Raw genomic sequence first — 24,226 nt, 5'->3', positions numbered from 1 at the left:
AAAATATTGACTCAATTAAGTTTAATTAATGACAAGTTTATTATGTGGAAAACAAAAAATAAAAAATGTATTTTTTTTTGTAGCGTATTTGTAACTTGGAAGAAAGGGAAGCACAGAGCCGTGAAAGGCGCAAGACAGTATTGTATTTGGAATTGGCATCCACAAAATGAGGAGTAAAGAATGCAAACGTTGACTAATAGATGCAAACGTGGAGAACTCGTACTTTGCCACACAGACCAATTCCCTCCATATTTTTCATAGGGAAAAAGTCCATTCAATAGTAAATTGAATTGTGTTAGTATAAAAAAACAGGCGGGTCTCGTAGACTCGTACAATGTCCCAATATGATGTGGACACAACCTTATAGTGCATGTTCCTCGTGGCATAGCTAGAAAAGAAGACCAATGCAGATTGCTCCTCTATTTTAAAGCACATTCTTCTTGATTCCTAAACGTTCTTTGGCCATGTCAAGTCTCCCTAATGTATGCTTGTATTTTTCTTTTGAAAGGGCTTCTCATATATATGTATATATATTTTGTTCATCCTGTTCGTGGTAAAATCTTTCTTTTACCGAGTTCTTATCAGAAAAACAAAAGACCGGAGTTAAGATTATTGAAATTAGTCGAATTAAAATAAAAACAAAGAATTAAATGAGTTGATCGCATTCGTAGTTATCTCAAACTATAATTCTTACCGCTTAAAAATAGTGAGGTGAACTTCATGTCATCTTGGGCCTTCTTCTCCTTGTACTCTTGCACACCTGTGAAGATACTTTTCGAGATACTTTTTCCTTTGCTCGACTTTAACCACGGTTTTGATGGTATCGGGGACACGTTAAGCTAAGAAAATTTATCTTCTTCGTTGAATCGATTGCTATGACCCTTTATGAACCCTTCCGCGGAAATTTAAAAAATAAAAATAAGATTCCTTTTGAAAGTCCTTTTTTATTTTTTGTTAATTTTTAAATTTTTATTTAACAATTAATAAGTTTAAATTTATTTTATTTATTTAATATTTTTTAAACATCATTAATCATTAAAAAAAATAAAAAAAATAAAAATTCATTAATAACCACTTCTTTAATTATTAAACAAAATAAAAAAGTAAAAACATATAAATGACCACGTTAGCATATTTGATATTCTTACTATCATTTGCCTCTTTTTGTTACTGTTGTCTTTTTCTTCCTTCCTCGTTTCCTCCAGGGATTTGGTGGGTTTATATTCTTCATCGATATAAAATGATATTTGTATCTACCCCAACTCCAGCACTCTGAGGAAAAAAAAAAAAAAGCCATCTTTCTCCTGACCACCTTTATCTCTCTTTCCCCATTCTCCTATCCGTGTTCCTCTTCATGTTCTCTTGAAATACCAAGTTTTGGGTTTTTCTTAAGGGAATTAAGAGAGACATGGAGGCTGTTTTAAAGGCCAAATGGCTTCTCTCTCTACCCCCAAGCCCCAGAGCCAGGGGTTTAACCCCATCACAGGGCTTAAGGCATAGATTTTTCACCCCAAAGGCTAAAACCACTGGTGGGTTTTCTCTCTCTTCGAATGGGTTCGAAAAATTCAATGGGTTTGTCCCAAAAACTCATGGGTTTTGTCAAAAAGAGAGAAACTTGTTTATCTGCCGGGCTGAGGCTGCAGCAGCAGCTGATGGGCAGCCACCATCTGGTGAATTAGAAATTGAGAAGCCAAAGATTTTGGGTATTGAAATTACGACGTTAAAGAAGATTATACCACTGGGGTTGATGTTCTTTTGTATCCTTTTCAACTATACAATACTCAGAGACACGAAGGATGTATTGGTCGTGACAGCCAAAGGGAGCAGTGCAGAAATTATTCCGTTTCTGAAAACTTGGGTGAACTTGCCTATGGCTGTTGGGTTTATGTTGTTGTACACCAAACTGGCTAATGTGTTGTCTAAGCAGGCTCTCTTCTATTCGGTTATTCTCCCATTCATAGGCTTTTTTGTGGCATTTGGATTTTTCCTGTATCCTCTCAGCAATTATATACACCCAGAGGCGTTTGCTGATAAGCTTCTCAACATACTTGGCCCCAGGTTCCTCGGTCCCCTTGCTATTATGAGGATCTGGAGCTTCTGTTTGTTCTATGTTATGGCTGAACTTTGGGGTAGTGTGGTGATTTCAGTATTGTTTTGGGGGTTTGCCAATCAGGTAATTAACTTATCTCGTGAAGTAGACTTGTACAGATAATCTGTATACTTGGTCGGTATACTATATACTCGCCTTACATACGATGAATGTTTCTCGTGTTACAATTTCGTAATTAGTTTTTTCCTATAAGTTGCTCAAACACTAAAGCATATCTGCTCATATAGCTTGCTGTGTAATTTCATATCTGTTCCATGTTTGATTAAATTATTATATTGTATCATTTTCTTTATCCGTATACATGTTTTATGGGCCTGAGAATATCACTATCTTTACACGGGTCGTTACTAGGGGAGAATTTTCAAATTTTTCACTATGGAATACTCTAGATTTTCTTCATGAGTTGGCTGTCCAGATTCAACAATACCTTGTTATTCATTTGGTTTTTAAATTATTTTTTTCGGTTGTATTTTTTGTAATTTTTTTTCTAGGCCCTCGATGTCTAATTTTTGTTACTTTAGAGATGTCTAGTTTCTTTGGATATATGGGATTCTTCAAGGCTAGGATGATATAATGGGTTGCATGAACTAGGATATCTTTTGTTGCATGAATCTGAAGCTTGTTTGATAGTCTTGATGATAATATATCCCCGGTGAAACATCTGTCCCTGTTTCATGCCTTTCCAAATGAGACTATAATGTCTGGTCCTGCCTTTGAGGTAGACTTAGTATAAAAATGCCTTCATTTGCTTATGTGACGATTCTCTGATACATATTGTATCTGAACTGGACATGAAATAACTTTGGAGCTCAAGGTGTTGGCTTCCAAGTTATGCCTTGTAATCTGCATCATCATCAAAGTTTGATTTTGCATTTTTTCAAGAAACAAGAATTATTTGGTGCACAAGAGATGGAAATTCCCCTCCACGGTGTGATGTAACTAATGCTTGTGAACCTTAGTTAATAGATATTTAGGTGAAGTTATTATCACCTGATATTTTGTTTCAGGTATTATGAATACTAGTTTTTATACTTGCATTATTTCGAGGTTTTGTTTTTAAAGATAATCACGTCTAATGTTGATCCCTTGATGGATGTATCATGGTAATGCTCTCTTTTGCAATTCTCGTGCTTATTGATTTCCTTATTATTTAAATGGATTAGGGTGACAGTATCTATACATTCTGTACATCTTATATTGGAAAAATGTAGAGAGAAGGAAAGAATGGCTCCCTGATAGTGAACAGAATTGCGAGTCTATTTATGGGAGGACCTTCTACTTCATTCTGCAAATGACAAGCATTTATTTCGTGCTGTAAATATCTCTTACTGATACTATTTTTTTCTTAGGTATACAAATAAGAAGCATTTGTGATGGAGTGATAAATGCCTTTTCCACTATATATTCTTTTCCCTACATTATTCAACAGTGGTTTTAAATATAAGAGTCTAGCAGTTTTCAATACAAAAATAGCTGCGTTCATTTTACATAACATAGGCATGACCTAAATATTACCCATGTACCTTATTCTGTCTCAGTCTCATAAGTTGTGAAACAGAGGCTGTGGCTGAGTTTGGAACTGGAGAGTCTCACTGAAGTTTGAGTTTGAATATAATTGATAATCTCTCTCCCTGAAGTATGAAATCGTGCAAAAGGCTGAAACAGGAGGAAATTTTCAATCTTAATTTACATTCAAGTCCAATTAAATCTTCTTGTTTCATTCTATGTTGTAGCTATTATAGAGTGTAGTTTTGATTTCTTCTGGTGGTCTTTGACTTCATGTGAATTGGATAACATTGCATGTATTTTTCTTTGATTATACCTAACATTCTGTCTTCTGTCGTCCTCTAATCTGCTGTTGGTTGTTTGTGCAGATAACTACTGTTGAGGAAGCAAAAAGATTTTATCCCCTGTTTGGTCTTGGGGCAAATGTTGCTCTTATATTTTCAGGTCGAACAGTAAAGTATTTTTCAAATTTGAGGAAAAATTTAGGTCCTGGTGTTGATGGTTGGGCCATTTCCCTTAAAGCAATGATGAGCATTGTGGTGTTGATGGGGTTTACAATCTGTCTCCTATACTGGTGGGTGAATAATTATGTTCCTCTTCCAACCCGTAGTAAGAAGAAGAAGGTAATCTTTAGCAATGAAACTCCTGCTGTTTATTAAGGTTCATTGTTTCGGTCGCATGTTGATATTAGACATTTATATTGGCAAGATTTGTCATTTATTTCTTTACTTCTGCTCAACATGGCACTCTTTCTTACTTGCGGAACTGGTCAGAAAGCTACCTTGATATGATGTATCACTATTTCGTTTGTTATTAGCTGGGTTGGTCTGCTAACTTCTAATTAGGTGTTCTCTTTCATATATATCATGTGTACTGGGTCTGCGCTACTTAAATCAATAAAATAAAATTTTTACCAATAAAAAATAATTGTAATGGGTTTTTGTTGTTGCAATTTACACCATAGTTTCCTCACATTGCTCATTATTTTAATTAAGACAGATCCATGATTCTTGTTTCATTTGTATTGATCATAACTCTTAGGTATGATTTGAAAGTCTTATAAGATGCACCCACACAGTTTTGGTGTAGTTGCGGTCAAAATAGATCCCCCATGGTTGAAGCAGCTATGAAAGATACGCTGATATGTATTTTTCCATGGTTGCAGGAGAAGCCCAAAATGGGGACAATGGAGAGTTTGAAATTCTTGGTTTCTTCAAGATACATTAGGGATCTTGCCACTTTGGTGGTTGCTTATGGTATTAGCATCAACCTTGTTGAAGTTACATGGAAATCTAAGCTCAAAGCTCAGGTGAACTAATGATGGATAGTAGTGTTCCAATTTTTCATCTGAATTGGCTTGATACTTAAAGGGTCTCTGACTCTAAATTGTGCAGTTTCCAAGCCCAAATGAGTATTCTTCCTTTATGGGTGACTTCTCAACTGCCACTGGAATAGCAACTTTTACGATGATGCTGCTAAGCCAGTTCATATTTGAAAAATATGGATGGGGAGTTGCTGCCAAGATCACGCCCACAGTCCTGCTTCTGACAGGAGTCGGTTTCTTTTCTCTGATATTATTTGGAGATCCACTTGGACCTTCTCTTTTGAAGTTTGGGATCACACCTCTTCTTGCAGCTGTATATGTGGGTGCCATGCAAAACATATTCAGCAAGAGTGCCAAGTATAGCTTGTTCGACCCTTGCAAAGAGATGGCCTATATTCCGTTGGATGAGGAAACTAAGGTTTGAACACTTTTCCTGCTATTTATTCAGGGTTCTTATTATTGACCTAGACTGGTTTCAGCGATGCTAAAAAAATTAGTCTGGAAGTTAAATTTGTCCTAATAACTTACATCTGTGAATAAGAAAAGGGAAGAACTCTAGGAATCTTTATGGCCTAAAATTGAAGAGATTCAAACTTCAGAAATTTCCTTACAAAACTCTGATAATGCATACTTATGTATCCTTCTTCTTTCAATATTTGATTACTCACCATAGTACTTTATTTAAAAACATCATATTTGCTGAGGTTCATCTCTGAGCCCGTCTGTCACTCTGCCTATTTATTTATTGCTTTAGGTTAAAGGAAAGGCAGCCATTGATGTCGTATGCAATCCATTGGGGAAGTCTGGCGGTGCTCTAATTCAGCAGTTTATGATCTTAACATTCGGGTCACTTGCCAATTCGACTCCTTACCTTGGGGGTGTACTTTTGGTAATTGTTCTTGCATGGTTAGCAGCAGCCAAGTCACTGGATACACAGTTTACTGCATTGCGGAGGGAGGAAGAGCTTGAGAAGGAGATGGAAAGAGCAGCTGTGAAGATTCCAGTTGTGGCAGAAAACGCAACTGGGAATGGTTCTCTTGCAAGTGGGTCAGCACTGAATCCAAAGGCCGGTGACTCCATGGGCAGCTCATCTGGAACCTCAACCCCTCAAAACATTTAATAATGGTTCTCCTACCAGGTTGATTAACAGGAGGAATTAGTGTAGCAGATGAGAAGCAGTATTTGGTGAAATATTTGTTGTAGAATTTTATCTACGTATCAAATAAGTATGCGACTGATTGTCCTCGAAGTCCTGTTTTCCATATATAATGAGCTTATAATCCGTTTAGTTTAAAGTTTCTGTACTTTTAGAAATTCTTTGGAACTCCTTTCTTTTATTTTGGTATTCGTGCAAAAATTTCTTGCTGCAAACGTTGCATGGATGATACCTTGTACAGAGGTTACTTTCATTTCATGCCCACGATTCGATAAGAACTACCGCTTGAGTTTATATGATGATCTTTTCATCTTTGGACTCCGTATTCTTAACCTATTTATATTTCGTTTGGGGTTTAACATGAGATCCCCTCTATCCCATGACTTGAAAGGAGTGAAAACCCTGTACCCTTACACCACTACGAAGTTCAGGAAACTCGATCCTTTGGTGAAAACTCCAAAACCGGCACAATTTGTGCAGCTTCAGAGCTAGTAATGGTTCCTGTCTCCTTCCGATGTACCACAAAATCCAATCAAGCAATCCAACAAAAAAATTGGAAATATGCTTTCGGCTGGCATCGATGGGCAAAGCTCTAGCTCACGATTTTAGACACTCATCCCCGTGTTTTCCATATGCATAAAAGTCCCTATATGTACTATATATATGCACAAGTTTCTTGCTTCCTGAGATGCCTGTGTTCGTGTTTAACATATGCATAAAAGTCCCTATATGTACTATATATATATATGCACAAGTTTCTTGCTTCCTGAGATGCCTGTGTTATGTTGCTTGAGCTATTATCAACCCAAAACTACCGGTGGTATTCCCTGTCATTGAATCGGGAGGAGTAAGTTTTAGGAACGTTTAGAGTATTGGCATTGACTTCGTCAAAAATCAAGTCAAATATATAAAATGATGAATTTGTATAAATTAAAGCTGCATTGGTGTCAGCAAACCAAATAATGAGAAGTTTTGAGCTACAAGGTTTTTAAGTTTTCCTTCAAATTTGAAGGGTTACTATACACTCATCAAAGATTATTTTATTACATTTTAATGACCAACTGCTATCCTTTTCTTTTTTCAGTTTCCTTCATACCTTCTGCATAATTTGTGTGAATGTTATTGGGCATAGTGATGACTTTTTTTAATTTTTACGTATATATTTTTTAATTTATTAGGCATAATAATGAAATTAGTTAGAAATTAATAATTTAAATATCAAATTAAATTATTAATGTATATATAGTTAGTTTAATTGTAAAATATAAAAAAAAAATTATTATTTAAAAAATAATATTATATTATTATTTTGATGAATCTAATAATTAATTCAATATGAGATTATGAATAAGAAGATTTTAGATTTATCAAAAATTTATATTTTTCATCAAATTTTAAAAATAACTTTTGAAACCAACATGATGCTCTTAGACTGGAGAAAAGGGGCGGTGGGTCCATCTCCGCTCACAGCCTCAATTGTTTGCTACAAAACCAACAAAAATCTGAAGTTCACGTGTTAGTCGAAGCATGCAGGGTGCACAAACATTTGTCATATTCATGCGGCATCCCATCTCCTTTTCACCCATTCGTACATTCTCGGGAAAAATGATAATTAATCTTGAGTGCCATTAAATAGTATCATAGCGATATGGCTATATATAATGACCTATATATAACTGACTCGTGAATGAATTTCAATACATGCATTTTGAGGATCACAGATTCACAGGGAAAGTGAATTTGCCATTATATGGGGAAAAAAAGGAAGCCGGATAATGGCTCTGCGCCCACTGCAGATCATCCATAATAGTGTTTATCGAGCTTCCTCTCCTCAACGCTTGGGTTAGAGAGAGAGAGAGAGGACAGAGACTATTAAATGCTAATATTCCATCCTCTGACATGTACAAAACCAATCAATTATAGCACCACCCGACACCCAAGACAGAAAGGGACTTAAGTTGGAAGCTCAAAAAGTGGAAGCTCCCTCTTATCCCTCTCGAGCTCCAACCATCCAACCGGTAAGAAAAATCTTTATATCGCCAAACACCCCATTCTGGTCCTGCAAGCCGTCTATATGCAACATGAACTCCCTCGGAAAGCCACCCACAAATATAGTACATTAGTTAAGGATATCCTTCTTAGTTTGCTCCTCCTCCAACTTATGCACCAAAAATGAAGAAGATATCGTTACCGGAATCCGTCACTTTCCCGGCGAAACCATCCCAATTCGCGGCCGAATGCTGGTTCGACGATGCGTGTATCCTCGACATGGACTACTTTGTCAAAACCCTCTCCGGCATTAAGGCCAAGGGTGTCCGACACGATCTGATCGGTTCGATAATCACTCACTACGCCTCCAAATGGCTGCCGGACCTATCCTGTGGGGACGTGATGGAAAAGAGCCTAGCAAATTACTTTGAAGAATCTCCGGAAAGCGTCACGGCTTCATGGATGAAGAAAAGGTTCTTTGTGGAAACCATAGTGGGTGTTCTCCCTCCCGAAAAGGATTCCATCCCATGTAACTTCCTTCTCCGCCTCCTCCGCACCGCCAATATGGTTGGGGTCGAGCCCACATATCGGGCCGAGCTTGAGAAACGTATATCATGGCAACTCGACCACGCTTCATTGAAAGAGCTAATGATACCATCGTTTAGTCACACTTGTGGGACTTTGCTAGATGTCGAGCTCGTTATTCGGCTGGTGAAGAGGTTTATGCATTTGGATGAGGCTGCTAAGACGGGCTATGCATTGATTAAGGTGGCAAAGCTCGTGGATTGTTATCTCGCCGAGGCTGCCGTGGATTCAAATATGAGCTTGGCGGAGCTTGTTGCCCTTGCCGGAGCTCTCCCTGGCCATGCTCGTGCCACGGACGATGGGTTATACCGAGCCATTGATACTTATCTCAAAGTAAGTTACATTATATATATATATATATATATGATTTATTCTGATTTTGATTTAGCCTAGATTACTTAATTATTAGGAGTTAGAAACATGGGGGGTTTTAATTATTATATATGGTCCGGACCATAATTAAAACCCCACTATAATATATCTTCTTCCTGCTAATTACAGTATATATAATAATCATATATATTGGCAAGGGTGGCGTGCACTAAAGTCTACAGCCACCGATAGTTATTTTGGTGTGTTTTTTAGATTTTTTTTTTTTTACATGTATTTTTTAACACTTTTCAATATATATATTTTTTAAAAATTATAAAATTATTAAAAAATATTTTCTTAATCACAAAGTTAAAAGAAAAAAAAAAAAAAAGGAACAGTAGCTCCAAGCGGAACTAGTGACGAACTACCAGGGTGGGATTAGCATTATTCATATTGGTAATCACTAATGAAAATAAATTTAACCCAAAAGACAGAAAAAATAAAATAAAACAAAACAAGAAAGAGTACTATTATAACAAAATAAATAAAACAAACAAAACAAAACTATTAACTATCTTGCCGATCATGATCGTGATGATCTGGGTGGTAGAGGGATGATCTGCCTGCGTAAGATCTTCATCCGTGGCCGGATTCTTAAGATTATGAGTAATGTTATATATATTTATTTATGTGTATTTTTTGCATATTTTATTGATGTAATCAACTATATTAATTTTTTTTAATATATAACTAATCACATCAATAAAATATATAACAAAATATGTAAAAGTGACTATATATAAAATTTTTTATTTATATTATGTTAATTGCAACAGTTTATATTAATTTACGAAAAATAATATTATATATAATTATTTTTATATATTTATTATATATTTTACTATTTAATACACAATCAATCACATTACTAAAATACATAAAATAACACTCAAAATAACTCCATATAAAATTTTTGATTTACGAAATTTGGCTTTTGCGCTGTCCTCTTGTGATCATGTGAGAATGGAGGACTGCTTACCACCTAAGGCTAACTGGCAACTCATTCATATTTGGCCCATTTGGGATATTATATATATATATAATGCTTTACGACACATCACTATATATTGCCAGCATTTTGCATGATATCGTCATGTAATAATAATAAAGTAAAATAAAAATAAAAATACTATACATGTTTAGATTTAAAAATAAAAAAGAAAAAGAAAAAGAAAAAGAAAGAGAAAAACAAGATATGGAACCTAACTAATTATTATATATGCATTTCTTATATATTCATCCGCGGTTGGTTCATGGTTTCATCATTCATGCATGCCTATGAATCATCATGATCGATTGACGCTAATTAATTACATGTCTTTTGGTTGCAGGCACATCCCGCCACATCAAAAGAAGAAAGAAAAAGCCTCTGTACACTGATTGACAGCCGAAAACTCTCATCGGAAGCATCCCTTCACGCTGCACAAAACGAACGTTTACCCGTTCGAGCTGTTATCCAAGTGCTATTCTCCGAGCAAAATAAGCTTAGTCGCCATGTAGATTGGAGTGGCTCCTTCAACGGCATCCGGAGCCCGAGCCCAGGAATTGACCCCCCAGCTCGATGCTACTCAAAGCGTGAAATGACAACTCAACAGATGGAGATAAGGAGGTTGAAGGAAGATGTTATTAGGCTTCAAAACCAGTGCAACACCATGCAAGCACAAATAGAGAGGCTTGGAGAGAAGAAGAGAGGTTTTTTCAATTGGAAGAAGCTCGGAATGCCTTCATTCAAGAGTGGTAGTGTGGTTGATAAGATCGAAGAGGTTGAAGAACCGGTGAATTACGGACCAGAAACACCTTTGGACATGAAAACTAAGTTGGTGAGAGGTCGGAATCCTCCCAAGTGGAGGAAATCCATGTCTTGAAAGTGAAGACGGGTTGGAGATCAGTTATAATGCTTCTATGTGGTTGTATTATATTTACTGTTTATTTTATTATTACGTTGAAATCATCTGTTGCAATGTCATATCAGAGCTGGGTAACTTGTTACTGACTTGTGTATGCTTCTTATGTATAAATAAAAAAATATTAATATCAATCGAAAAAAATGTATATATTATAAATATTGCTAGTGCTATAAAGAAAAAATTAAAAATTAAACTTATAAATTAACGGGTTATGATCTATTTTATAATAGGATTAATTTTATAAAATTGCTTTATAAGAGGTGAAAGAGTAAAACTTTGAAATCATGATAGCATAGCCAAACATAGGGGTGACAAGTCGTATTTTCGAATCGTATTCGTGTCGTGTCAAGTAATGAATATTTGATTATATAGGTTAACTCTAATTCAATCTATTAAAATAAACGTATTAAACTTTCAACCCTTAACCTAATCCATTTATATAATAGATTGTGTCGTGTCACTTATTTTAACTATTTTAATAATTAATTAAAAAGATGTTAACATGACATAACTCATCTAAACATGTTTATTTAATGTAAATTGATTAAACTAAAATGCATAATTCATTTAACATGATTAACATAATTTTACGTAAAAGTTAAAATCTATATTTACTAATAACTACAATAACTTAGAAAATATGTATCAATCATTTTCAAATTTTAACATATAATAAAAATAATTTTACAAACAATACAATAACAAATATGAATACAGGTCTAAAATTACAATATAAACATAAATATACTAATTAAAAATATCAATATTACAATCTAACAATAATAAAACTTTAATTTTGAAATAATAAACGATTCAAAACAAGTTAATTTTGTGTTAAATAGATTGACTTATTATTAATTTATTTATAAATCGTGTCTTCATTTTGATTCGAACAAGTTAAAATAAGTTTAAATCTTCTAATTTTGTATTACAAATCGTATCACATGTTATCCAAGCAAAACCCTCAAAGTTTCTCCGAACTCCAAAGTCTCGTATTAATTTAAACAATTTTTAGAACTCTTCTAAGCATTTTCTCGAAAGTCCTCAGTCTTGATCACATGTTTTATTCCCCCGTATGCATGTGTTTTTTACTGAAAACTTTTTTAGAGCAATACTATTTAGAGTAATATTATATATAATCATGTTTATAAACTCTTTATATATTTTACTGATATAATTAGTTCTATTAATTTTTTTAATACATAACTAATTATATAAATATAGTGTATAAAAGACTATACAAAAATGATTACACATAAAATTTTTATATTATTTATCATTTATTTTCTCATCATTTTATCATTATCTCATAATGTAATATTAGATGATTAGATACTATTTATTATATTTTACTTGTAAATTTATTATTTAATAATATATTATAAAATAATAATAAAATAAGTGATGAATAGATTTTTTTTATTATTTTATTCCTTACTCCTTAGCAAGGCATGGTCGAAAGTACAGACCATCATTGTGTTTCCGCAAATATTTAAAAGAAAAAAAAAAAAAAATCTATTCATTGCAATTAGCAATTACATGAGTTCAGAGTATGGTCCTTATTTTGCGATATTTTTAAGTACTACATGGATGAAGTTGTCTGTAATATGAACAGTAATACCTTACGCAATATATTTTATAATATATGTTTTTTAATGAAAATAATTTTGTAAAATAATCTTATTTTTATAAAGTATTTAATAAAAATATCTCTCATTTTAAAATATAATTATATAAAATGTTATGAAAAGTGAGATATATTTATATTTTTTATATAATATTATTCAGCCATTTATTCCCTCAAAAAAGTTGTCTTTATAAATTTTAAGAATCTTTTAAAGGTTTTATAGGAATTCTAAAATTTAAAATAATAAAAAATATATATAAAATGAATCCAAGACCCTCGTGTGGATAAGATGGGCATTTATTGGGTTTGAACGCAAGGGCTGGATGAAATGGGAGAATGCGCAACGATACCATTTGACTCTTATCTGTCGACTTCAAGATGCCCCAACTGTTAAACCTCAGCCAAAACCTCTGAGAAACCATGCTCTGCTTCTGCACCTGCAAAAATGGCTGCTTTTGCCAAAACCTCTCCAATCCCTCTCCACGCAGAACACCTCAACCATCAATCTGTCAAAAGCCACAATTCCAAACTCCTCAGTTTCTCTCACAATCCCCAAAACCACCACCCTTCCTTCAAACGAACCCAAGAAGTACCAGTCCTCAAAACCTCCCCATCATCCTCCTCTATTACCACCTACAATCCTAACTCAGATATATATCAACTATGCCTTGCTGGGAACTTGGAACAAGCTCTTAAGCACTTGGACTCAATGAAAGAGCTTCAGCTTTTCGTAGAAGAAGATGCTTATATAGCTTTACTAAGGCTTAGTGAGTGGAAAAGGGCATATGAGGAGGGGACTAGAGTGTACTCTTACATGTCGAATTCGATAACTCGATTGAGTGTTAGACTTGGCAATGCTTTGTTGAGTATGTTTGTGAGGTTTGGTGATTTGGGTAATGCTTGGTATGTTTTTGGGAGGATGGAGGAGAGGAATGTGTTTTCTTGGAACGTTTTGGTGGGTGGCTATGCAAAGGCGGGGTTTTTCGATGAAGTATTGGATTTATATCATAGGATGTTGTGGGTCGGTGTGCATCCTGATGTCTATACTTTTCCTTGCGTTCTGAGGACTTGTGGGGGAATCCCGGACTTGGCAAGGGGGAGGGAGGTTCATGTTCACGTCTTAAGATATGGATTTGAGTCAGATGTCAATGTCATTAATGCTTTGATCACTATGTATGTGAAATGTGGCAATATTACAAATGCACGGTTGGTGTTTGATAGAATGCCGAGAAAGGATAGGATTTCCTGGAATGCAATGATTTCGGGCTATTTTGAGAATGGGGAGTGTTTGGAAGGATTAAGGCTGTTTTTTCTAATGCGTGAACTTTCTGTCGATCCTGACTTGATGACAATGACTAGTGTGATCTCTGCTTGTGGGAGTCTCGGTGATGAGAGATTAGGAAGGCAGGTCCATGGTTTTGTGATGAGAACAGAGTTTGCAGCCTGTGTTTCAGTGTGTAATTCTTTAATTCAGATGTACTCAAGTGTTGGGCAATGGTTGGATGCTGAAAAAGTTTTTTCTAGAATGGAGAGGAAGGACGTGGTGTCATGGACGGCGATGATTTCAGGTTATGAGAACAACATGCTACCTGCTAAAGCTGTGAGAACATACCAATTGATGGACCTAGAGGGAATCGTGGCTGATGAGATCACTATAGCCAGTGTTTTATCTGCTTGCACTTGTTTAGGTGATTTGGATATGGGCATTAAACTTCATGAGCTTGCTAACAGGAAAGGGCTCATCTCATGTGTTTTAGTTGCTAACACGCTCATTGATATGTATTCCAAGTGTAAATGCATTGACAAAGCTTTAGATGTTTTCCATTCTATTCCTGACAAGAACGTGATATCTTGGACTTCAATCATCCTTGGCCTTCGTATCAACAATCGGAGCTTTGAAGCTTTGATTTTCTTCCGGCAAATGAAACTCAGTTTAAAGCCAAATTCTGTTACCTTAGTTTCTGTTCTATCTGCATGTTCTAGGATAGGAGCTTTGATGTGTGGAAAAGAGATTCATGCCCATGCATTGAGGACTGGAGTTGGATTTGATGGTTTTATTCCCAATGCACTTTTGGACATGTATGTAAGGTGCGGAAGAATTGGACCTGCAATGAACCAATTTAACACACTCAGAAAAGATGTAGCAGCATGGAATATTCTGCTGACAGGGTATGCTGAGCGGGGGCAAGGAGTGCAGGCTGTGGAGCTATTCCAGAGGATGTTGGAGGCCCCGGTAAATCCAGATGATATAACTTTTATTTCGCTACTGTGTGCTTGTAGTAGATCTGGTATGGTGACACAAGGTTTGGAATATTTCCATAGAATGCAACATCAATACTGTATCAACCCTAATCTGAAGCATTATGCATGCATTGTTGATTTGCTTGGTCGTGCTGGGAAATTGGAGGATGCACATGACTTCATACAGAAAATGCCAATAGAACCTGATCCAGCAATATGGGGAGCCTTGTTAAATGGATGTAGGATCCACCGCCAAGTTGAGCTTGGGGAGCTTGCCGCACATCATATCTTTGAAAAGGATACAACTAGTGTTGGGTATTATATTCTTCTATGTAATCTCTATGCTGACAGTGGTAAATGGGATGAAGTCGCAAAAGTAAGAAGGGAAATGAGACAGAATGGGCTAACTGTAGATCCTGGGTGCAGTTGGGTGGAAGTAAAGGGGAAAGTTCATGCTTTCCTTAGTGGTGATGAATTCCATCCTCAAATAAATGAATTAAAAGCAGTTTTGGATGGATTTTATGAGAAAATGAAGGCAGTCGGTTTCAGTGAGCCTGAAAAGAGTTCTACGGATGAAGTTGAAGCTTCAAAGGCTGAGATTTTTTGTGGGCACAGTGAGAGACTGGCCATTGCATTTGGGCTCATTACTACTGCCCCTGGAATGCCTATTTTGGTGACCAAGAATCTGTACATGTGCCAGAGCTGTCACAAAACTTTCAAATTTATATCTAAGGTTGTTCGCAGGGAGATATCTGTGAGGGATACTGAACAGTTCCACCATTTCAAGGATGGCATCTGTACTTGTGGCGATAAGGGTTATTGCGGAAAGCCTGGTAAGGTGGAAGAATTGTCGATGTTGTATTAACTTGTGATAAAACGAAGCAGTAACAACTTCAGGGTGGTTGCACTCGGCGGTGTTTAATGGGTCCAGGGATCATGGAGTGGCCCTATATATCCAAAATGTTATCCTTGGGAGGAAAAATAGAATAGACCACAAGAGTTTGCTTACAAAAAACAGCTTGAACATCACACATGTATGTTTTCTAGTGTGACGGTCGGGTGAAGAGAGAAGAAACTGCTCTTCAGATCAGGAAAATGACATTGGAATTTTGAGGGAAACTCCCAATCGAACATTTTTTAACTCTTCCTTAAGAATTGCCATTTTGAGGTCCATTCTCTGGATTTGATATATGTAAAAGGTGGGGGGGCTGGCTGTTGAATGTAGCGTATGTTTTTGTAAATCACTGATGCGGTATAACCTCAACATCGAAATACTTCTTCCTCCCAATTTGTCCTCTCGCAGTGTCTGTAACACTCAGCTACGCCTAGTGATCGTGGCTGGTGGTCATCACAAGTGTTACTTTTGTATGCTTCGTTATCTTAGGAGGTGGGAGAGAAGAATACATCCACATTCTAGCATTACTGGATTCTATTTTAGCTGATGAAACCGTCTTAACAACAGGTATTTTCTTAAATTGAGTCGAGGAAATTTGAGATGGAAGCCATTAAGTAGGAGAGATATCGATAATTTACATAAGTTTATTGTCATTTAATGCTATCCGAGGCATTCTTGAGGACAACAAAACTTCAAAAGCTTCTGGAGGGAAATAAACTAAAATACATTTTCACCAAACTGAAAATGGATTTTCGCAGGAGTTGTTGAAACCGAATTTATTTAGTAAAACAACTAGATGTTATTCACACATATAACAAAACCATTCTTATAGACAAATAGAAAATAATAGAATACCTAAATTTCACACAATTATTCAGCTTTAAGAGCAATTGCTAGCACTCCGAAAAAAATATAAAAGAAATACAATGAAAGATTAAGCAGATAGACACGTGCATAAGCCACTAGTCGAGTTTCATATTTTGACAGCCTTCTTGATCGACCTTATGGATGACTTGATGAAACTGTTGTTCCCTGCAGAACGATCTCCATCACTATCCTCATCCCCATTTACGATCGGCTTCTTGCCCATGCAGTCCACTCCCTTTCTCATACCACCCAAGATCAGAGCTGGAGAAGATGGGATTCGCCGAAAGCCCCTCGCACTCTCAGACCTCACTAGCTTTCTTTCCTTTCCATTACTATGGTCTCTTCTTTCCCTTCCCCCTTCAAAGCTACTACTTCCAACTCTCTCACCCATACGACCCACTTCACCCGCTCTTCTCTCTTCTGACTGAATATTTCTAGCTTCCATCTCAGTGATTTCTTCTCTCTCTTTCGCACCATTATTCTCATCAATAATCGGCCGTTTCTCTTTTTGCGAGTACTTGGAATTCTGTTTTCTGATTATTCCGTCAATGCTGCGCTTTTCGTCTTCATTTGAATTTTGAGGCTCCAATTCTTCTTGAGTATTCTCTAACAGCATTTGGAGCCATTTTTCTACGTTTCCTTTTCCGCGCTGCTTTCTGCTCTCTTCATCTTCCTCTGTTTCTGGTTCTCGAGGAAGTGGGAATTGAATGTTGTTGAGTTTCTTCCCTCCTATTTCAAGTTTCTGAAGCTGATCCTCAAGTGGGTTTTCATCCTCCAAGGCAACAATGGATCTGTTATGTTCCTCGGGCTTTTCTATAGTAATATTCGTTGCAGGTACTACTTTCACTTCCTCCTCAATTTCTTTCTGCTTTCGTTCTTCGTTAAACGATGAACCAGCTTCAGATGCCCTTTGTTCCTCCTCTAGGAATACTCTTAATTCTTTGTGTACAGGCGTCCTTGGCTTGATCCTCGGTAAATGTAGAACAGTTCTACTGTCCCTCTCTTCAAGTAAGGCATCATCCATTCTTGATCTCTTCCTAGCTTGCTCCCAGTCAGGCCTAATCTGCTTCTCAATCTCATCCCTTTGTTTATATTTCCTGTGAAGTTCATTCTCTGAGGCATCGCTAATGGCTTTCTGTGCTTCAAGTCTTGCCATGAGTGCGTTGGTTGCAGCCTGATTCAATCTCACCTGTTCTTTATATATGACACTCCTACAAGGAACAATTCAAAATTATCTGTCATAATTAAATTCTATGAGAATTTGATAGCAGCATCCTCTTTTTCATGAGGAGTTTTATCGATCTTACTGGTGCATTGCATCTCGGATCATCTTCTCTAGCATGGTCCTATATGAATGTTGTGCCTCTGCCAGTCGCCTGCTCTTCTCTGCCCTTCTCCTGCGTTTTATCAGCACCAATTCTAGTTCTTGGATTGTGAGCCTTTCCTCTTCATTCTTTTGCTTCAACTCATTTACTTCGTCATCTAGTTTCTGTATTTCTGTCTGCATCTTTAAAGCTTCCTCTCTTTGTTTTAAGGAATCTCTAGCCATGACAATTGCTTGGTACGGGTTCGTAACAAAATCCGGGTTTTCATTTTCTTTCAGGACATTAGGATTTGCTTTTCTTGCAACTGTATACAATCGAAGGAAATGCATTTTTAGGTATGGAAAAGCTCACCGCATACAAATGAATAAGGTCACCCTATTGGATATTCTTCTACTTACCAATTGCAGGGGACTGTGGCCTTAGCTGCCTGTTGTGATCCAGGGATTTTAAAGCTAAAGTTGTGTCGTACGGTTCCCTTCGAGATAAAACAATCGCGGCGGGAGCAAGGCCCATTTTCTCTTTGGATTCAATGAAATGTTGAGGAAAAGAATGCGAATCTACTCTCTGTGAAGCATTCAATTCTTCATTTTCACCTTCAGAAAACAAAAATGAAAATGCTCTGTGCCTGCCAGGTATGAAACCAGAAAATAATTATCCACCCATGTTATTATATCTTGAAACGCATGCAACTGAGGATAATGAAACATGCCCACCTGAAATCTGAGTTTTTGGAGGCAAAAATGGACAAAAACCGGTTTACTGAGACTCCCAGCTGATATTCCCACCATGGAACTAAAAACTCCAGCTTATTATGTTTTTTCTTGCGGACTTCCCACTGTAATATTCTCAGATTGCTTGGGACCGTTAACCCTCCCCCTGCATTTTCAGCCAAAAGACCAATAAATATGAGAGAGAGAGAGAGAGAGAGAGAGAGAGAGAGAGAGAGAGAGAGAGAGAGAGAGAGAGAGAGAGAGATATTGTTAGTCAAGTTATATACTCGAGCAAGGAAACCAATGGTCAATATCCCAAGCGAGAGGAGAAGCCGAATCAGCGTGATAGTAGAGAACATTTCCATATGGGTCAACTCGAATCACTGCAGGGTCAAAGCCGGCATTCCTAAATTGGAGAAAAGAACCAAAATCAGAAACTCAGAATTGAGTCTTTGTCATGGTTTATGGTAGAAAATTTCAAGCAGTTACCCAAGGTGGTTGAGCTGCTTCCACAACAGACTGACAAAGATCTTGGGCTTTGTAGTTGGTTTAGCTTTCGGGTCGATGATTGGGAACACCTGATCCAATTCCCTTGCTCTCAACTCCTGAAAAACCAGAAGATATAACAAAGACCAGCTTAAACTAAGACATTTTAGGAGGGCGCCAGAATTTCATTTAGAACCCAAAGTTCAGTCAATATACAAGACCCAAAATTCTGATCCAAAATCCCGTAATTCATTTGAAATCCATAATTCAGTGAACATAACAGACAAAAAAGTTTGAATTTCCAGCGAAACTTGGGAATTATAAAGACGTTATCCGCAGATCTAAAAACTGAGTGTTTCTATTTGCTTGTTTATGTTGAGAGTTACCATTTTCTAATAACCAAGCGACCGACATTATAAAAACTCAGCATTCTGTATCACTTTTTATTTTCATGCGTTTTCTAGGCACCAGTCAAAGGATCAAAGAGGGTCATTTTCTTACCTCATCTTGCTCCAGACCGTAAGGTATGTAAGTGAACGGAGGGCCATGGTCGTAGGGACAGACACGGCGGTCGCGGCAGAGCTTAGCGTAGGCTTTTGGGTACCCGAAGCTCTCGTTGACGGCTATTTCTTCTTCGGGGAACGCATACACAAAAGCCATTGTTTCCTAGTTGTTCCTTGGAGGCAGATGTGGATGCAGAGAGCTTTTTCTTACGTTGAAGGAAGAAAGGTAACGGTCTAATCTTGGTTTTAAATGGTACCTTTCAAATTATGTGCCACGTGGGCAAACGGTGGGAGTGGGTGCAACGGCTAGATACTAGATAGCGTAGAACATCACTATCAACCTCTATTTTGTCTCATTCCTTATGTTTTCTATTTTCTTCCCTTCTTTTAAAATAAAAATATAGTTATAAATATAATTGTTCACTAATATATATATCAATCTATTATAATTGGTCAAAAAGTAGATTTTATTAAAAATAATATTAATTTAAAGTTTAAGTATGAAAAAATCAGTATTACTATACAGATTAGTACGCGACTTTACTTGAACGTAATAAAACTCTTTTCAAAATTTTTTGTTGCATTTTTATTTAAAAAATCAATAATATTACTCTTTGTCCTGATTTTGCAACTTTTTTTGAAAATCAACTCATATTCTTATGCTCAATACACATAATTATTTTAATGATTTAAAGATACATAAAATATTTGATTTATTTTTATGAAATTAAAGTTGCATGATTATGAAATTTATATAGAAATATAGATTATGATCTTACTGTTATCCCAACTTTTCCATAGAAAATTAGAGAATAAAATCTTTAATTGGCATGGAGGCAATGAGACTATAATTGGGACATGGACAATGAGAATCTGTTTCATCGATAAAGGTATGAAGACGACCCACCTAGCTAGCTAGGGTTATTAACATCCAAAATTTTGTACCTTGATGTCTCTGTTACCCCCCCAATTAAAGGGTACATAGAACTCGAGGGTACAATAAAGAGAGAGGTCAAAGTAGAGTGCATTAGACCTTTTCCCAATTTGAAATCAAAATATAAAGCAATGATATCTATAATCATTATAGTTTGAACAAGGAATTAACCTACACATAAAAGCAACCAGAAAGTCCCCTTTTTCACTAATAATTCATTATTTTGGGCCCTCCAAGTGCTCTGTCACAACTTTTGCCAAGATTGGGTTTGGTGGCATATAATAGTTTTGTGAGTTTATCTCTCAATTTGATCTTTATTAAATGTTTATTTCATCATATATTTTGTCATATTTAGTCGCATATATATATATATATATATATATATATATATATATTTTATTAATGCAGCACTTTTAAAAATCGTTTTAAATGAACGAGCATAAGAAATATATTATATTAATAGTGTGATTGAAAATAATAAATTTTAAAATGGCAACTAATAAAGAGGAAAGGAGAAAGAAAAAAAAAATACCTAAATGTTGCGTTTGAAATGGAGCCGAGGGCTTTAAAATTGGGTCCCAATGTGATGACCCGCTTTTAAGTGTATTTTCGCTGAAATAATTGTTTTTATTTTAATTAATATATCAGATATTTTATTTTATTTTAGTTGCGGTTTTAAAGTCGGTTTTTAATTTATTTTAATTTATTTGAGGTTGTGTTTTATTTCTTTTAGTTGTTTTTGTGGTTTTTATCTTTTTGGCGGTTTGTTTCTTTTCCCGGAATGAGGACTGGACCTCATTTCTTTTCACATCTTTTTTTTTTCTTTTTCTCTTTTTCCTTTTTCTTTTTCCCTTCTATTCTTTTTTCTTCTTTTTCTTTTTCTCTTTCTTTTCTCTCTCCTCTCTCCCGCTCGGCTCGGACCCCCCCCCCGTGCTCTCTCTCTCTTCTCTCTCTCTCCCTACGCCGGCGTCACCTTCCCTAAGCCCTACCGCCGCCGTCCGGCCACCGTTCGGCCTCCCACCGGTCCCATTCTCTTCCTCTCCTTCCGGTCTACCTTCCCTCCAAAACCCACCCCCAACCGGCCGGCCATTTGGCCGGAAAAAGCTTCCAAAGGGCGCACGGATTTTGCTCCGATCCGCCGCCGTCGCTCCACCTCCGGCCACCATTTCTTCACCACTTCATCACCGACTCCTTGCCGTCCTAACCCACCTATTTCCGGCCTCCAACGACCACCGGAACAGCTCCTACGAGCTTAGTTTCCGTTTTGGGTAATCCGGCCATTTCCGGCCATTCCGCCGCCACCCACGGCCGTCCGTCACTTCCAATAGCTTCACAACCATCCCTAGACCATTCCCTATCAATCCCGTGTCCCAGTTTGTCCCCGTTCAAAAGTGGGTTTTTCGGACCCACGGCCACAGTGAAATTTCACTGTGACGTTGCTGTTTTTCCGCCGTTTGCAACGCCTCGTGTTTTCTAAAATTGCCGTATAGCGCTGTAAGTATTTTCCAAACCCTATTTTCAGATTTAAATATATATTGCTCATTCAATTTATTTATTATCTGTTGTTGGTTGTTGATTCCGGACTGAGTCCGAGGAGTTTCGGGGGTCGGATGGATGGAGGATGGAGTTGCTTGATTATTTGATTTATGTGATTGGATCATTTTAATGTGCTTTGTTATGGCATTACATGATGCATGCACGTGTGTTGTGGGTTTATGAGAAAAGCCTGTGTTTTGGCGTGAGTGTGTTGCGGGTGCGTGTGTATCACGAGCCCAAGCCGGGATGGGTTATTATCTCGGTGGAGCTCCTCTGGTCACTCGGGAGCGGAATAAACTGAGTGATGTCCCCTGAGTTATCGAAAGCGATAATGGGAGCGGGACTAGGGGGTGCTTGGCTACGAACGCGCCGGGCGCGGAACCGGGCATCGGCCTACTCACCGACTCCGTGGCCCTTCGCTGGCGAGGGCTAGAGGATGCTTGGCTACGCACGCGCGGGGCGCGGAACTGGGCATCGCTCGTTGGGTGTCACATGCGTGGCGGTACTCTGCGGTGTGACACTGGAGCCAGGGTGTGCGGATGACCCCTAGGGGAGGTCATGGTGCATACGGTTAAAATTGGATAATGATTTGAGATGTCAAATGTGTCTTTTGGCGTGCGTGGAAAACTTGTGTTTTACGGGTTTGTGCATTGGGCATGTTTCATGCATCTTGTTTGAGTTATATGTGTTTTTATCTGGTAGTGTTTGGGTTTTACTTACCTGCGGTACCATTCGTGGTTCCGTAGCTTTTGGTGCAGAAGATGAGGTTGAGGAGGAAGAGGCTGAGCCCGAGGATGCGGCTCCGCCGGGTTGCTGATGTTATCTTTTTATTTGTTTAAAACTGTATTTGTGGTATATGTAATATTTTATCTATGTACGTTTTAAACAGCTTGTATTATGTTAAGAAAAATTCTGGTACTTAGTTATGACTATCTTATCCGCTGCGTGTTTCTCTGTACACTTTTGCTGCCTTGCACACACTCGGCACCCGTCGTTGGGGTGGTGACCCGGGTTGTCACCATCCGGACGTCTCAATTTCCCCCTGTTCGGGCGTGGGGATTTTGGGGGCGTCACACCCAACATATGGACCCCAATGGCATCAATTTTTCAAGACATTTTCTCTTGTTTGGAAGATGTCAATTGGTTTAACTGGAAAAGATTCTTATCATGGAATAAGAGATTTTAGGATTGAATACTACATATAGTACTAGAATAAGAAGGGATTGAAAGGAAAGAAGTTAACAATCTCTTGTTGTGTACTCTCTAATGTCTTTTCACCTATTGATGTTTTTAGATTACTTATATGGAATTCAGGCAAATCCTCTAGATGATACGTGCTTAATGTCATGATTAGAATTTTGTTGGGTTGTTTGAATTTAAAAATTTAGAATATAAGTCATTTTACTTTTCAGGTAATGCAGATGATATATTCTCTATATTACGTGATGGGATAATTTTATTTAAAAATTTTTATAATATACTATTTATATGACATAATTTGATTTATAAGATATATTTTAAAATTTAAATTTTATAAATTAAATTATACCATGTGAATAATATATGATATAAAAACTTTCCAACAGCTATAGTCCATATGATATGATTTGATCTACAAAATAAGTGTATACTAATAATTTATTTAGAATTTGCTTATATTTTAAGAATTCAAATATGCATTAATAAATGTTAAAAAGTTTTAAAGAATCTTGATCCCACGTGGCATGCTACCTACCCTCAGCTATCCATTTTGGCTTAAGATTGGAAAAGATTTTTCATTATGTGGTACTTGTCCCATTCATGACCAATGCTCCATCCCAAATGAGTTTAATCAGTCACATAGTTTTAAGATAATTATAATTTGATTTCGATACAATAAGTATTTAATTAAGAAAAAAACCCTGTATAAATTTTTTGAAAAAAAATTGGTACTTATCTGAAAATTTAAATTTTTAATATTAATTCTATTTTTATTATCTTATTACTTGCAACTTTTCTAAATGAGTTATAAGTTACTAGTGTTTTGCAAGAACATCTATTTTTATAGGAAATAGAGTTCATTTTATTCAATAAAATTGAAGTTAAAGCTATGACTGATAAATATAAAAAAAAACTCATATTACAAGCTAAACTATTAATCTGTTTAGAGCTTT

General features: G+C 36.6%; 4 protein-coding genes across 4 annotated transcripts; 3 read left to right on the top strand and 1 right to left on the bottom strand.

The window, feature by feature from the left end:
• The first annotated feature begins 1,240 nt into the window (after window positions 1–1,240).
• Window positions 1,241–6,235, top strand: LOC122282933 (plastidic ATP/ADP-transporter-like). The gene is made up of 5 exons (XM_043095023.1): window positions 1,241–2,173; window positions 3,985–4,239; window positions 4,782–4,925; window positions 5,011–5,358; window positions 5,695–6,235. The coding sequence occupies exons 1-5, from the start codon at window positions 1,409–1,411 to the stop codon at window positions 6,058–6,060; spliced, it is 1,878 nt and encodes a 625-aa protein (XP_042950957.1). The 5' UTR covers window positions 1,241–1,408; the 3' UTR covers window positions 6,061–6,235.
• A 1,595-nt stretch (window positions 6,236–7,830) lies between these two features.
• On the top strand, window positions 7,831–11,031 carry LOC122282928 (root phototropism protein 3-like). The gene is made up of 2 exons (XM_043095011.1): window positions 7,831–9,003; window positions 10,374–11,031. The coding sequence occupies exons 1-2, from the start codon at window positions 8,269–8,271 to the stop codon at window positions 10,905–10,907; spliced, it is 1,269 nt and encodes a 422-aa protein (XP_042950945.1). The 5' UTR covers window positions 7,831–8,268; the 3' UTR covers window positions 10,908–11,031.
• Window positions 11,032–12,876: 1,845 nt separating this feature from the next.
• LOC122282919 (pentatricopeptide repeat-containing protein At1g15510, chloroplastic) lies at window positions 12,877–16,278 on the top strand. The gene has a single exon (XM_043094998.1). The coding sequence runs from the start codon at window positions 13,022–13,024 to the stop codon at window positions 15,680–15,682; it is 2,661 nt and encodes an 886-aa protein (XP_042950932.1). The 5' UTR covers window positions 12,877–13,021; the 3' UTR covers window positions 15,683–16,278.
• Window positions 16,279–16,473: 195 nt separating this feature from the next.
• LOC122282914 (trichohyalin) lies at window positions 16,474–19,833 on the bottom strand. Its single transcript, XM_043094984.1, has 7 exons — window positions 19,602–19,833; window positions 19,104–19,219; window positions 18,902–19,020; window positions 18,618–18,780; window positions 18,303–18,529; window positions 17,887–18,208; window positions 16,474–17,790 (listed from the first exon to the last, which is right to left on the bottom strand). The coding sequence occupies exons 1-7, from the start codon at window positions 19,758–19,760 to the stop codon at window positions 16,686–16,688; spliced, it is 2,211 nt and encodes a 736-aa protein (XP_042950918.1). The 5' UTR covers window positions 19,761–19,833; the 3' UTR covers window positions 16,474–16,685.
• Between the last annotated feature and the right edge of the window lie 4,393 nt (window positions 19,834–24,226).

Source organism: Carya illinoinensis, chromosome 1 (assembly GCF_018687715.1).
Source record: "Carya illinoinensis cultivar Pawnee chromosome 1, C.illinoinensisPawnee_v1, whole genome shotgun sequence".
Lineage (NCBI taxonomy): Eukaryota > Viridiplantae > Streptophyta > Magnoliopsida > Fagales > Juglandaceae > Carya > Carya illinoinensis.
The sequence above is the reverse complement of the archived record's forward strand: the minus strand, read 5'-3'. Positions and strand labels throughout refer to the sequence as shown.